This window comes from Passer domesticus, chromosome 2 (genome assembly GCF_036417665.1).
Source record: "Passer domesticus isolate bPasDom1 chromosome 2, bPasDom1.hap1, whole genome shotgun sequence".
In the NCBI taxonomy this organism is placed as follows: Eukaryota; Metazoa; Chordata; class Aves; order Passeriformes; family Passeridae; genus Passer; species Passer domesticus.
This window is the reverse complement of record NC_087475.1, coordinates 68,996,116-69,010,693: the sequence shown is the minus strand read 5'-3', so window position 1 is coordinate 69,010,693 and position 14,578 is coordinate 68,996,116. Positions and strand designations below refer to the sequence as shown.

The 14,578-nt window shown below is 43.9% G+C and overlaps 2 protein-coding genes across 8 annotated transcripts in view; one reads left to right on the top strand and one right to left on the bottom strand.

Annotated features, from left to right (window-relative positions):
• Positions 1-2,426, top strand: part of BRCA2 (BRCA2 DNA repair associated) — a 35,763-nt gene extending 33,337 nt beyond the window's left edge. For 6 of the 7 annotated variants that reach the window (XM_064409043.1, XM_064409047.1, XM_064409046.1 and 3 more), the window contains 2 exons: positions 237-380; positions 1,688-2,426. In XM_064409043.1, the coding sequence (XP_064265113.1) occupies positions 237-380; positions 1,688-2,233 (690 nt within the window). In that variant the 3' untranslated portion in view covers positions 2,234-2,426. The remainder of the gene's footprint in view (positions 1-236; positions 381-1,687) is intronic. The other variant, XR_010356316.1, reaches the window with a different exon arrangement.
• N4BP2L1 (NEDD4 binding protein 2 like 1) lies at positions 2,001-14,402 on the bottom strand. Its single transcript, XM_064409080.1, has 5 exons — positions 14,110-14,402; positions 7,048-7,172; positions 6,182-6,270; positions 5,616-5,692; positions 2,001-3,844 (listed from the first exon to the last, which is right to left on the bottom strand). The coding sequence occupies exons 1-5, from the start codon at positions 14,385-14,387 to the stop codon at positions 3,619-3,621; spliced, it is 795 nt and encodes a 264-aa protein (XP_064265150.1). The 5' UTR covers positions 14,388-14,402; the 3' UTR covers positions 2,001-3,618.
• Positions 14,403-14,578: the final 176 nt, after the last annotated feature.

Here is a 14,578-nt window from a genome sequence, read left to right as displayed (position 1 = left end):
TCAGCATTGTCTTTAGGATGTGCCACAGAATCTCTGAGTGGCAAAAGATCTTGTACCTGTCAGTAGGGAATCTGCCATGGACAGAAAGTGCAGGAATTTTGTATGTTGTTGGTTTGATACAAAATAAAATTCCAGTGGGATAATGATGAAAAAAGAAAGTCTTAAATGTAGTGTATATAGTCCTTACATAGTTTGAAAGCCAACTATTCTGCATTGCAAACTGTTCTCCCTTACAGAATGTGGCCTCCTTTTGCTCTGATGCAGAAAGTAAATTGATGAATTTGCTACGAAGAAATCGCTTGCTTACACCCGGTTTAACTAAAAGATGTGGCCTGGAAAGCCCCTCTCCTTCCTGCAGCCATGCAGAGGATAGAAGTTTGGTAAGCTTCTGGTAATTAATGCTGTCTTTATACTGGCACTACATGCAGTAAGGATTTAAGCAAGTGTTATACCTGTGGTGAATGGTCTCACTTCTGTGTCCATTTCATCCAATCTTCTCAGGGCAATGCAAGCTGATTAGAAGCTTTATCTCTGTGTGTGTGAGTTTAGGATTATTCCCCAGAGGAGCCATGAGATGGATTATACTTCCTCCAAACACTATAGGAAAACTTCCCCTTGTGGCCTGTGTTTCCACAAGGTACTTTACGTATTTTGCGTTTGACGTGAGTAAAATGAATCATCTTTCTTTATAGATGATTTAGGGCTTCTTTGGTCCCACTGTGAAGATTATCCAATGTGAATGTCACAGAAGGGAAAAATCTAGATCTCTAAATTTTCATTTCAAGGCATTCTGCAGTTCCCACCTTTGTTGAGAGAACTTACTTCCTGGACTTTTTATAGATAGTGTTTACAATTTCTAGGATTTATAAGGGATGTCACCTGGTAAATGTATTTTAGCAGTCTTGACAAAAATTGATTTAAATAGTACTCAAGTTTCCTATGAAAGCTGCTGGTGGTGAGTTGCTTCTGACATGGAATACTGAGCACATCAGAACAAAAATTTTTCCTGCCATGAGTTGCAAGGGAGGTGGAAACACCCTGGTGTGATATCAGTTCCTGGGGACTAAGTTTAAGCTTGTAATGCATCCTTTTCTATTTCAAAGGGAAGGCTAATGTTTAATTCTGAAGGTTTAGTTTATATATTTTATAGACTAAGTAGTTAATATTTGTATAGTTTATTAAATACAGTAATCATCTTTTAAAAATGAGACATTAAGTATATTCTCAGGCCTGTGCTTGAAAGATTTGCTATGCAGCATCTGTCTTGTGTGTATTATTATCTTCAAATATTTTGGTCTATCCTGGTTTTTCATGAATTTTTTTTTCTCCTTTTTACTTATTTAACCAACCATGTGTAGAGAACATAACCAAGGCAGTAGAAGACTTATGAGTGCTTTGATTTCTTACCATCTGGCATAGAAAAAGTCCCATATATTTTGCTTTGCTCTTGGAAACAAAAGGGAAATGTACAGGTGAACAGTGACTTATCAGTCATCAGCACTTGAAGCACTTGATACTAATCACCATCAGGAGATACCAAACGAAACTTAAATGGGATATGAATGATGGTGTAGTGTTTTTATATTGGTGGGAGGGGGAGGGTTTCCCTCATTTTTTGGAAGTCATTGAGGAAGTTCACAAAACAGAACATTCCATTCAACATAAATCTTTTTTTTTTTTAATCCAGATCTCTTCTAGAATTGAAATGAAGCATCCAAGCCCTTTGTCAACTAGCACACCAAATATGGAACTTGTCACACCAGGGTCAGCAAAAACACCTTCACCTGCTACAGCTAATGAAAACCATCTCAAAACCAGCAAAAAGAGAAAAGCTATGGACTTCCTCAGTTGCATACCTGCCCCTCCACCACTGACACCAATATGTTCAGTAATTTCTCCATCTGTTAAAAGAGCATTTCAGCCTCCACGAAGTTTGGGTTTACAGCACAGCAAGTCACCTAAAGGGACAGATCAGAATATTGGCCTTGTCACCCCTTGCAGAAAAGTGAGAGAAACTGTCCATCTTCCTGAGAATGACCTGGTTGCTGATGAAGAACTGGCAATGATTAATACACAAGCACTCATGAATAATTTACCAGAAGAAAAGAAGATGGATTACGTAAATGAAAACAGCAATGCAACAACTACTACTTTATCTGATGATCTTTCATCCAGAAAAAGTTCCAGGTCTGCTGGGGAAGCAAATAACTCCTCAAAAGCAGTTCTGAAGTAGCTGAGGCTCTTCAGCAGAACCCCAAGGAACCTGAAGACTTATTACCAGCCCACAGAATGCTACAAAAACCAAAATCCCAAAAATGCTGCTAATGCACATGTACAGTATTGTATATATTTCAAATTCGAATTATTTTTACACTTTGTACATTAAAACTTGATTGTATTTAATAAAGTTCTATTACAAAAACAGACTCATTAAATAGCACTTCATTTGCAAAATAGTTTGAAGTTTAGTATGTAAACACTTCTCACAAAGATGAATTGTACAATAACATCAGTGTGGCTGAGGGTTTGATGACATTTTGTAAGCCATTGATTCTGTGTTCTTACATTACAGCAGGATCTTTGTTTCAGTCTAAAGCCATCAGTTTTGTTACCCTCTGCAACATTAGAGTAGTTGTTTGGCTGTCCAAAGTGGCACAGGGCATAATAAAGAGTTCTCTTATTTTCACCAAACAGAACACTTTAATTCTGAAATGTTGCTCTGCTATTCTGGCACACTTCTTGTACTTTTCTCCTCAGACTTTCCATATAGCATTATGGAGGTTTAAAGAAGAGCTATGATTATTTCATTCAAAATGCCACACAGAATTGTTATTATTAAATAGCTCCTTGGTCTGTGTTTCTGCTTCAGCTGTTCAGAGCTGCTCCTGTAGCCCTGTTCCCACGTAGGAGTTAACATGCACAAGCCTAACACTAATGTTTCATTTCAGGAGCCTCTCCATCTTTGGATCAGTGAACTCCTATGTCTTGGCAAGATGAAGAGCTAAGTTTGCTCTGTTGAAGGGTTTTGCTTGCAGGCTGGAGAAGCTCTTTGTGTGTGAGGTAAGACCAGCATGAATCCAGTCAGTGGAGAGAAGGAACAGCATCAGGTCTTGCTACAGTATGTTGAGCTACTTTTACCATCATTCACTTTGCCTCTGAAAGTTACAATAATGCTGTAGGCAAGGCAGTAGATACAATAAGTTTATGCAGTCAGATATAAAGCATTAAAATGGCATGAAATGCCAGTTGTGTGGGGAAAGAATTGGCCACAATGGCCTTAAGACAGAAATAAGTTAGGAATGCTTATCGCTAGTGTCAGACTGTCATGCAGAAAAAAAATATCCTAAATGTGGCATGTGGTAGAGCCCAGGGCATTTCACATATGCCTGGATGCATTTTCATGGAGGAAGAGGGATGAGACAGAGTACAGTTTGTACTGGGCACAGTGCTCTTACAGTGAGCACATAGAGCTGTGAGATGGCGGTCCAATGCCATTTAAAGATTTGTAAGAAATAAAAGTAATTTAGAAAAACACAAGAATAAAAAACAGTTTAGAAAAAAATATAAAACTAAAGACTCTTGTACCCTGATAATTAAAACACCGAGGAATGCACATCTTCAGTTAAATGTCGCATTCGGACGTGCCATGCCAGGTCTCCTCCTTGGGATGGCAGAAGAGTGGGTGGGATGGGGACCCGTGCCACACGCTGCACTTGCTCCACTGCAGCTTCTCTCATCCCTGCTTGGTTTTTCAGACTGGAGCACGCTGTGGAAAGTAACATTGTGTTCATATTGTTCTTTCATCCGTTGTATCTTTTCCCGAGGGACATGGTGAATATTTCTTCTGTAGAATCAAAAGTAACAGAAAACACAAGTATTTAGCTGCCTGTATATGAGGAGTTATCTTCAGTTTGCTGAAGTCCCTGACAGGTTCAGCATAATGGTTCAGGTCTCCACTGATCCCTTTCTGGCCTTTTTTTACAAATTACTGTTCACTTCTACCTACTTCTTAGGAATATTATTGTGACTGCTGAAAAACGTAACACCATTATTTTTGGGAGACAAACAGGACACAGAAAGCTGACAAATATGTTGTGTAGAAGACCTGTGTGGTATTTTATACGAGTGTTGCTGTGTTTTAGCACTAAGAGATTGACCTCAGTGAGCTTTTGTACACCTAGAGCTGCAGCCAGCCCCGACGCAGCTGCAAGGACCGAGGTCACAAACTGCTGTGCCTTGAGAGCAAGTAGGGAGACATGGCACGTGATGTGGCTCTGGCTCTAGGGTAGACTTGTAAATGGCAAGTTTGAGAGGGAGGAGAACACAATGCTCAAACACGCAGGGCTTTCTGCTTAGAGTAGCCAGAGTAGCACCAGCCATGATCCCTCCACAACTTAGCAGGAATTGTCTTCCCAAAGACCACCAGGAACTTCTGTTTGTGAGTTTGCAAACCCCGAGTATCCTTGGGTTTGCCCTTTAGTGCTATTAAAGTGCAGCTTGTGCCCCAGAGAGTGTATGTGAATTATCTTTACAATGCTGCTGTGAAAAGTCAGTGTGTGTCAAATATGCAATAAAACAAATTGCAAGTTACTGAGTAGCTCTGCCTACAATGAATGATCAGATTGTACCCCTACAGTGCTCCCCTAACAATGGTGGGTGCTGCTGAGGCCAGAGCTGGTTGACAGCTCAGGCTGGTGGTGTCCTCACCTGTCCCATCTGCCCTGAGCCATCTGCCATACCCTGCCTCCCCCTGCAGCCATGAATGCTCTGGGCCTTGGCTCTTTGCCATTTGTGTCCATCACACACAGACAGGAGCAGCATTAATTTTTGACTACAGCTCTTGGCTGGTAGAAAACAAATCCTTCCGTTGCAATGAAGTGCCCATGCCTTGTTTTCTTGCACTAAGTTAGCATATGTTATCTTCTGGAGCTGGTAGCTGGGGGAGCACTGCTCCCTGTAACTCACTTCACATCAGGCTGGCTGAAGGCTAGGAAGTCAGCCTGCACTAAATTTTTCAGTGACTACAGCCATTAACCCTGCAGTCACTGGTCAATATAACATTCTTAGAGCCACATTCAGCTGCCTCTATATCCTACCACACTGTACAGAGTGTTTATAGCCTTTTTTTGTGTGTTTGTGTGTGTGTGTGTGCATGTTAAGATCTTTACAAAGATCCTCTAGAACCCCATTTTTTACCCACACTTGATGCACCATCCCTCCATGCTGCAGCAGGACAGCATCTGTTATGGTTAGCTTCTTAAGGACAGAAGTCTGAATCTTGGCTGTAGAGCTTAGATTTGAGTTTGTGCCCAAACAAAAGAGACTGTTGCTCAAAATACAGAATGAAAATCAGGCCTCCTGCCCCATCAAGCTTGCAGCACAAAAACATGCTTCAGGGCTTGTTGCCTTTTCTACTGCCTGACTCACTTCAGGCTCTCTCAGGGCTGAATTCACTACAGACCAGGTACTCAGTAATGGAAATTTCCCACAACAATCTTTCCGTTGTCATTTACCAGGCTACATTCTTCCCTATATGAAGAGGAAGAAGGCTGACCTGAGAGCATGTCAACAAAATGAGAGAAGCTGTCTGTTCCAGCAAAGAGAAAACTATGTACCTTGTCAGTTCTTGAACATTGAACTTCCAGGGTGTATCTGGTTCTTGGAATGTAACTTCATATCTATTTTCATGTGCCTAAAGAACACAAAGATGACATTATGAAACTGCACTAAAAGAACTGCCACCTCTGCCAGAATTCCTGACAAGAGACACCAATGTGTCTTCAAAGACTCTGTATGGTGTGTTTTTCACAAGTCATGAACTACAATCATAAATCATACCTTGATATATTTGTCAACAAATAGTTTGGGAACTGTTCAGTTCATGTCACTGCTGGGGAAGGGTATGATGCCCTCATGACCAAAGTAGCAGGTTCAAAGGCCATTAATCTTTTCAAGTGGTTTTGCCTTCACTGAGTTACAAAGCTGTCCAGCTAAATAACCACACTGGCATCTCTGCCCCTACTTCATCACAATATCCAGCCTTAACTATAATTAGAGAACTACAGGAAATAGTATTTACTACAGTAAATATTTTTTGCCATGTAAAGAACCTTTTCAGTCAGATCAACCTGTAAATGTCATAGCTAAGCATATAAAAGCAATAAATCAGAGCTTTCCCTACCATCATCACATAGGGCTTCATTTCCCAAGCATGGATGTTGGTGTTGTCAATTATAACTGGGCTTTTCCCATTCTTCATTGCTTTGCGTGCTGCAATGTAACACATGAAGTAAAGCTAAAATATATTGAATAACAGAGCCAGGCCTTACTAGCCCTACAGTGTCCTTTCTTTGCCCACTGCTGCCATGCTTGGTTCCCCACCAGACCTGACCTGGGTTTGCAGCTACCACCCAAATGGGAGCCGAGGCCAGTGCCCAGCAGCTCTCCTGCACCAAGAGGTGGTGCAGCCTCTGGCTGATCTGAAGCTCTTATAGAACAAGAAGCTCTTATAGAACTTACAACAGCCAAAAATTACTGTCATTTGCAGGACACCCCTGTTACGTCATCTCAAAGTATGTTTGCCATCGCTACAAATTCCTTCAGAGCACAACCATAAAAGCATGGTACATGAAGTAAATACCTGGATTGTTTAATTCTCAAACTTAAACCCAGCCTGCAAGTTTTCTTCCTGTCTGTCATTACATTCTCACCCCCTTCCAGGTCAGGACACCTAAGAAGTTAGAGGAGAAGGCTGCAGTGCCTACACTGCAGCGAGCAGCTGCTGGGCTGGTGACTGAAGGGTATCAAGATTCAGCAGTGCCTCCTCTAAAATAACATTAACCAACCTCCAAAATGTTTTCGTTCACACATTTCCCTTTTATAAGTCAGAAGAAATCAAATCAGAAGTGGTAAATGTATTTTTTAGCCAACGCCCCATGAACTACAGTGTATGACACCACCTCGAGGTATTTTATTCTGGGGGCTAAGTTTAAAAACAGCCTGATATGCAAAACTATTTTGCACAGTCCCTGGATCGAGTTCAGTTACCTCTTTTCTGGTTCCACTTGTGTGCATCTTCTAGGAAGTCAGGCTCAAAGACGTAGACACCATTTTCAATAAAGAAGTCATCAGTACTAAGGACTACAGCACCGGGGTTGTCACGTTTCAGCTGTCTGCAAGGAAAAAAAAAATGAAAGAAGGATTAGTACCTGGTAACACCCTTTAACAGAGACCATTAAATTATGAGCTATTTGAGTGCTCTGCAAATACACACAGCGCTGCATTTGAAAAATCCCAATTTAAAGGATCTGGAAGTACTACAATCAGTAGATGGACACGTAGGAAGAAAGGAATGGAGCTGGAAGGAGTGGCCTTGATTTCTTTAAGCACAGATTTCAGCACAGAAATCTACACTGGACTACCAACATCTGAGTCTTTAATCTTTTTAATATATTTAGCTCTCCTTCTGAGTTATCTGAGAAAGAAGGACTATAAAGAGAAGGAAAAAAAAACCAAAAACAACAACAACAAAAAAAACAATAGCCCAAACCTGCTTATCCAAGCATGTCAGAAGACAATTTGACGGTGGGAATTTTGCTAGAGATTTCTCAAGATAACCAGGAGGAAGGATTTCTTATTTAGTAAACATGGTCCAGAGAACCATGAGTTTGGTTTGAGGGGCTTTTTTGGCTGTAAAGCAGGTAGCACTTATTCAGAATTTTAATTTGCAAACAAGTATCTGAATGATAAGTCACTATTTTGTGTTAATTTATATAATTTTATAGTTCTTATTGCTTGTCCCTGTTCCACTTAAACCTCCTCTTGTAGACCTGAGTGATTTTTATATCTTCATCTTTTAAACAAATTTTATAAAGAAATCTGAGTTTACAAAAAATATTTTATAGACAAATTTGCAGATCCATAAAGCAGACTGCTGTGGTGAGTGGCACTGGGCAATCCCACTTCCCTTCACATGGGAAGTGGTCCTGCAGGCCAGGGATGCCATGGGGAGCAAATGTGTGTCCTGCTGGACACTGACCAGCTGCCTCACAGGCAGCCACTGGCCCTTGGAGGTGAAAGGAAGTTCTGCCTTGTGTGGAGGTTTAAATATGAAGCATCCCTCTGCCAGTCCTTAGATACCACAAAAGAAAAAAAAAATCCCCAACAACAACAACAAAACCCCAACCCTTAATGGATGATTGTGTTCCCATTTGTGTATAATCCAATTTAATTTTTTTTGTGTTCATACACAGAATTATCCCCTTTTTTTCAATCAGAGAAGAGCTGGGGGAGGAGAGAGTCTCTGCAAGAAGTCGGGGAGAGCCCAAGGCATCATCCCTTTATTTCCTGTCTCCCTAAGGCCTGGAATGTCTTGAGAAAAGGAAGAAAGGTCAGTCAAGAAACCCTGAGTCTCTCATGAATGCTGCTGCCCTGCTGTCTCACACCACACATGGTCTCCAGCCCCTATGACTCATTTCAGCTTTCCTAATAAAACACTTCTCCTTCCATCCCCACAAGTTGCAAAATAAGCATTTCTCAGTGTCTTATCTACATGGGCAAGAGCAAGGGAAAAGGTGTCTCCAGGTTATCAGCAGCAGAACAGGCACACAGGCAGAAAAACCTTAATTTTGTCATCCAGCTCTGTTCCAACCATTTACTTACCAGCTGTACCCTAATCTGCCTGCAAGCAGCAGCTCTTCACTAGAATTGCAGGGTGCATTTAGCTGAATAAAGGTCAGCTTCTGGCTTTGCTCTGTCTCCACTGTAACTTCTACCATCTGCTGATCAATTAATATTATTTTGTGGTGGGGTCCACCCCAGCCAGCAGTGACTCAGTGCTGACGGAGCCAGGACTGGGCTGTAAGGCATCATTCCAGCACCTACCTGTCCTCGTCTTCTAGCTCCAAATGGATGTTTTATTCACAAAATTACTGCTGGGCAAACTGATTTAAGAAAAATCATGTATTAAACTGTTAGCAAACAGTAAAGTTTTGTTGCTTTAATTTTGGCCTCAGGTAAAAAATTCTTATTATGAAAAGCAAAGTAGCGTCTAACGCTTACCTGGTTACTGCTGTGGATAACCTGATATATTCAGGTCTGCCTATGATTCAGCACCTCACCTTTCCCACTGCTTTATTCATTGCAATTTCTTCTCTAAAAAATTGACTGTTAAAATATGTATTTTCCCTTTAGCTACTAATAGGCACATAAAATGTGCACATTAATAGAAGATCTCAAGGCTAATTTTTTTTCTTGCTCAGTATTTCTTTTTAAAATGTTCTTAACCAGTGCAAATTTTAAAATCAATTTCCTTAGCACATACCTTACTGAATTTTCAGCCCTGAGAGTTTTGATATTAACCTTTAAGTAATCTAAACTGTAGGTGAATATCTGTAAGCTCAGACTGTGGTCCTCACATCAATAATTAAAGTAGATAAAACTTGTGTTTCAAAGTAGGAAAAATATGGGACAAAATGGGCTGAGAGCTATAAATTACTGTAACATTTGCTATACTCATACCAAATGAGCTTCTGATAACAGCAACATACAAAAACATGAAGTGGGAAAAAGATGGTTTACCTTCTGCTTATTTTGGTGGTTTTAACTTTTAGCTTTCCAAAACAACCAAACTGTTGCTGATGTTGACAGCTGTTTTCTGTAATCCCTTCTATATTGCCCACAAAGCTGACAAAACTCCTATTTCTTCTCTCCCTTATCATTCCAGAGGGCACCAAGAACCCTTTCATGTGTTCCTTACTAAATGAGCCTCCCACAATCTTCACAGGACCTCAGGCTGGTTTAGAAGAAAGGTCCTGCATGATCACACCATGCTGTTAATCACTGGAAGCAATTAAAATGCCTGTATTTCAGAAAAATACAAACCAGCTATGCAAAATGGGAGGGCTTGTGACCATGGTGATTTATGAATAAATCTTGAACTGCCCTGTAAAAAGAAAAGTACCCACTGCTGATGGATCAGTAAGCATAAAGCTTACTAAGGAGGAAAAGAAAAATGCAATCTCTCTGCAAGATCAAAGGACACATATGAGCTATGTCTGTATTTTTTAAAGAAGCCACTGAACTGGAAGCACTGCATTGTGACAGGCAGCATCTGTGAAAGCTTCAGTATTAACTTGTTTTGGACACATAATTGCACAGTACTACAGGTCTTCATCTTACAGTGGATATGGTACCTCCTTCACCTTGTAGAGAGGTGAGGAGAAAAGGGTTTAAGGAGGTTTATTTTCAGCAGAAGAAACATCCCTTGTTCTCTTCTTACTTTCTTACCCTCTGTAGTTTCTGAAACAGCAGCAAACCTTTCTTTAGCAAAGGGTAGAGCACAATGCATTTTGTATCCATAGGTTTTCATACTTTTCCATCAGAAAACTTGAAAATAAATTAATTTCTGATCGCAGATTGGAATAAACTTTTTCAGTGCTCAGAAGGCCGCAGAATGGAATACCAGAGACCAGAACATGTATGTACTGGTGCCACACACAACCACTTCCTCTGGCCACTCTTCCAAAGGTTAAGTGTCCTGTGGCATTTCAAAGGTGTCTAAAAGCCTTTTGTTCCAGCAGGAAAGCAGGACTGTGAGATCTGGAGCATGTGCCCAATGCTTACCACTGCCTATTGCGTTTGGTGCCCCGAGGGCTTTGCCTGGCCGAGCTGCCAGGTGCTGCTGGCACAGCACAGCCTTGTGTCTCACCCCCGGGGGGTTCAGCCACAGCTCTGTTTCCTAAAGCACCAGGCTCGTGTCCTATTTGATCAAGGCACTCAGGAGATTCACGTGAAGTGGTTTCACGAAAAGGTAAATGTTTACAGTGCAGTGCTGTGTGGAGGCAGGAGCTGCAAGAGCTGAAGTCCATGAACCCATCAGAGCTGCAGTGCTGCAGCGGGGTTGGGTGCTGGAATGCTGGGAACAGCTGGTCCAGGACTGGAATTACTGGGATAAACTGGGCAACAGCAGCAGAGAGAACTGGAGAAGACACAGATTGTGCCAAGCAGTGATGCCTCAGCACCAGTGCATTTTTTCCCTCCTGTTCTGAAAAGTTACTTGCTCTGTGCTTCACAAGGGTGTACAAGAACAAGCTCATTTTGAGCAATAAATCAACAGCTGTGGCTGAAAGGTCACAAGTTTGATCATGCCCAGCCTATAGTGCTGGAGTTAAACTGCTGGATAAAGGGTTAGGTGCAAGTTGAGCTGTGCAGCACAGCCATGTGCTGCTGAAGAGGGAAATGCAGCTACTGTGCAATGCAGAGTTTGCTGGGGAAGCAGGCACGAGCTTGTATGTGGCTCACTTACATTCTGGAGGCATTTTCAGAAGTACAGCTGCCAATGCACCTCAGATAACCTTTTTCTTAGCGGTTGCCTCAGTGTGCTCACAAACCTGCACTGTGAAGTCAAGGACAACGTGTTCAGGAGGAGCATGTCCAGCACGCCTGAAGGAGGCTGATGGAGATGTGACTCCCAGCTGCCCCTTCACACTTCTGTCACATTTGGTAAACGGTTAAAGGCAGGTAGCTGGGACCACCTAAAATGTGTGGCTCAGGGGAGCTCATCCTTAACAGTGAAGCTGCTGGAAAGGTGTGAAGCTGGGTGGTGAGCAGACCAACTCCTCATCCTGGCTCGACTACTCAATATATCACATGGGTCCTCCCTGTCTTCAGCAGAAACCAAAAACCAGACCCGAACTGGTCCATGCCAGTATAGGGCTGCTCTGAGCTGGGAGCAACCAGGAGGAGGAAATAATTTTAACAAAAGTGCCATAACTAAAGCTTACAAAGCTGTATCCAAACTCTGCTGAGTGACATTGAAAGGTCAAGGAAACAAGCCATGGATCCAAGGTTGTTCCTAGGACAGTGTGATGAATAGAAAAGGGGCCTTTTGACTGGAGTTATCACTGGGTTGCTGCATCACCAGTGATAACATTCATGGTTTGTGACTCATGAGCACACTAAAGATGTAGAGTTTGTGACAGAAACACAGAAATACTAGCTGATCTGCTGAAAGAATTAATGTAGATATGTTTGAAAGAAGAAAGAACAGAGCAAAGGCTAAAACAATGGTACCCACTGACAGCCAAGATCATTAACAGCAATAAAACTGGGATGGGTCCTGTTTAGAGCTCCCAAGGCCAGCGCTCAGCTGAGGCCCAGCACCGTGACCTGCCACAGGAAAACGCGTGCTCTGAGAGCACGAGGATGGCCAGCAGGTCTCACCAGCCTCTCCACACCTGCTTCCTTCCCCTTATCTCAAGAGGGGCAGATGACAAAGACACCCAATATGGGAAAATTAATATAATGGGGAAAAAAACCCACCTAAGATTCACAAAGCACCAAGTAAGTAGAATTCACAGGCAAAAAAAAAAAAGAAGGCATTATAGGAGCTGTTGACTGGAGATGGCACAGCAGACCTGGCTAAAACCTACCCTGTCACCACCAACTGAGAGTAACCTAGCAGAGAAAGTGAGGATGAAACAAATTACAGTCCTTGTCTGCTCTGATTTTGGGCAGAACACTTGTGCACATTCATCTTATTGCTTACAAGTATTAAGCTGTGATATTGTGAGTGGATAAAATCAGAGAAAATAAACTTGAATTTATAAAATGAGTTTACAGAGTACTTTTGCAAATAAACAACCACCTTCCTCCTCCAGTGGGATCTTGCACTGAGATCTGATGCAGCCATTTTTTGCAAACTTTCCCCTGTGCAGCACATACCATTTACCAATACCAAAAAGTATGCAGTGTGAGAATAGCAAAAGAATTCTCTTGGTACAGTCCTTCACAAGCTGGACAGGGTTAAAGGAGAGGTACTAAATGCTGCCTCTTGATCTGTGTGTTGCTGAACAGCCAAACACAATGATGCAATTAAGAGGGGCTAGAAACAGTAAGACCCTCAAACCTCAGGGGACTACTACAACAATACTTACAACTCATTTTGTAAATATGTCATTAACAATTAACCTTGTGTTTTGACCTGAAAAGTAAAGGTAAGTACAGTTACTTGCACTGCCTGAGAATATGTCCCCAAACTTTTATGTTCTTACTGTGCTAGGAGAAGACCCAAATCCCCCTGAAGGAGCAGGCCCACACTTACACGGCCTCTTAAGGGAGAGGTGTGTTTCTTGGGTGTGAGCAAAACATGGCATTTGGCAATTCGTAAAGAACTTTGCCAAAGTGCAGTGAGGCAGAAGGCCCAGTGGGACAGGGAAGTGTTGTACTGAGAAGAGGAAACTGTAGATGAATCCCGTGTATCACACAGCTTTGTGCTGCCACCTCTCACGGCAGGGCCCATGATCCCAGCGCGGGTTCCTCAGCCCAGCACAGTAAGAAAACAGGGAACGTTCCTCTTTCGATAGAGAGTGGGTGGCACTGGAAGCTGTGTGATACCAGACTCTGAGATTTTGTGATACCAAACTACAGCCCCCATGGTCACACCGACTGCAGTGCTGCTTCCCAGCACTACCCACTGTGTTTTTCTACCTATTTACAATCAGCCTTTGAGATGCTGGGGCATGGAGAGGTCTCCTCTACTCATTTTATACACTGCTAAAGCTCCGACCAGGAGCGCAGGACAAAAGCAGAAGTCAGAGCTGCCAATTTTCAGCCAGAGAGAGGAAGTTTTTTACCATGTTTGTGATTGAACACAAAAAAAAACCCCAAATCAACAAAAAACCACAACCTAACCAAACCAAACCATACCAATCAACCAAAAAATAAAATTAAAAAAAGAAAAAGAAAAGCCACCATCAATCTGGCGGTTTGAGAAAAAGAACAAGTACCGCCCTGGTCGGGTGATCAGTCCATCTCAGCAGAAGCATCGCTGCGGGTACCGCTCGCTCGGAACAGGAGCTCGCACAGTCCCACGGGCAGGACACCCAGGCACGGCCACAGGTGCGGGGGACAGCGCAGCCTGGAGCGGGCCTGGAGCCGGCGGGTCCGGGGGCTGTGACCAGCCAAGGCTCCCTCGGGCTCCCGCTCCCCCCGGCCCCAGCCCAGCCCAGCCCAGCCCCGGCGGGTCTGCAGCGAGTGCCGGGCGGGCACATCGGCTCCCGAGGCACTGCCCTGCTTGTCCCGGCTGCTCCTGCCCCGGGTCACGCTTACCTGGCCAGGGTGCTCTTGCCGGAGCCCGGCAGCCCCCGCAGCAGCACCAGCCGCCCTCCGCCCCGCGGGGGCCCCAGGCTCAGCGCCCCCAGGGCCCGCAGCAGCCGCTCCTCCGCGGGGCCGGGCCCGCCGGGCCGCGGGGTCGGGGCCGGCCCGGCTTGCGGGGCCCGGGGCAGCCGCTCCGCAGCCCGGGCCCGGCCCCGGCCCCCGCCGCGACCCCGGCCCCGCTCCCCGCGGCCCCCGCGGGCGGGGCCGGGCGGCAGCGCTCGTCCCTCCATGTCCCGGGCGGCCGAGACTTTGCCCCGCGAAAGCGAAAGCTGCCGGGAGCGGGACACGGGCAGGGACGGGCGTCTGCGGCCGCACAGCCACAGCGCTCGGCTACGGCACTCGCCGCAGACGCGGAACTTCGGCCCGAGATACCATCTCCGGTTATTTAAAGTCAGGGTTATTCCCCAAATTCTCAAAGGCA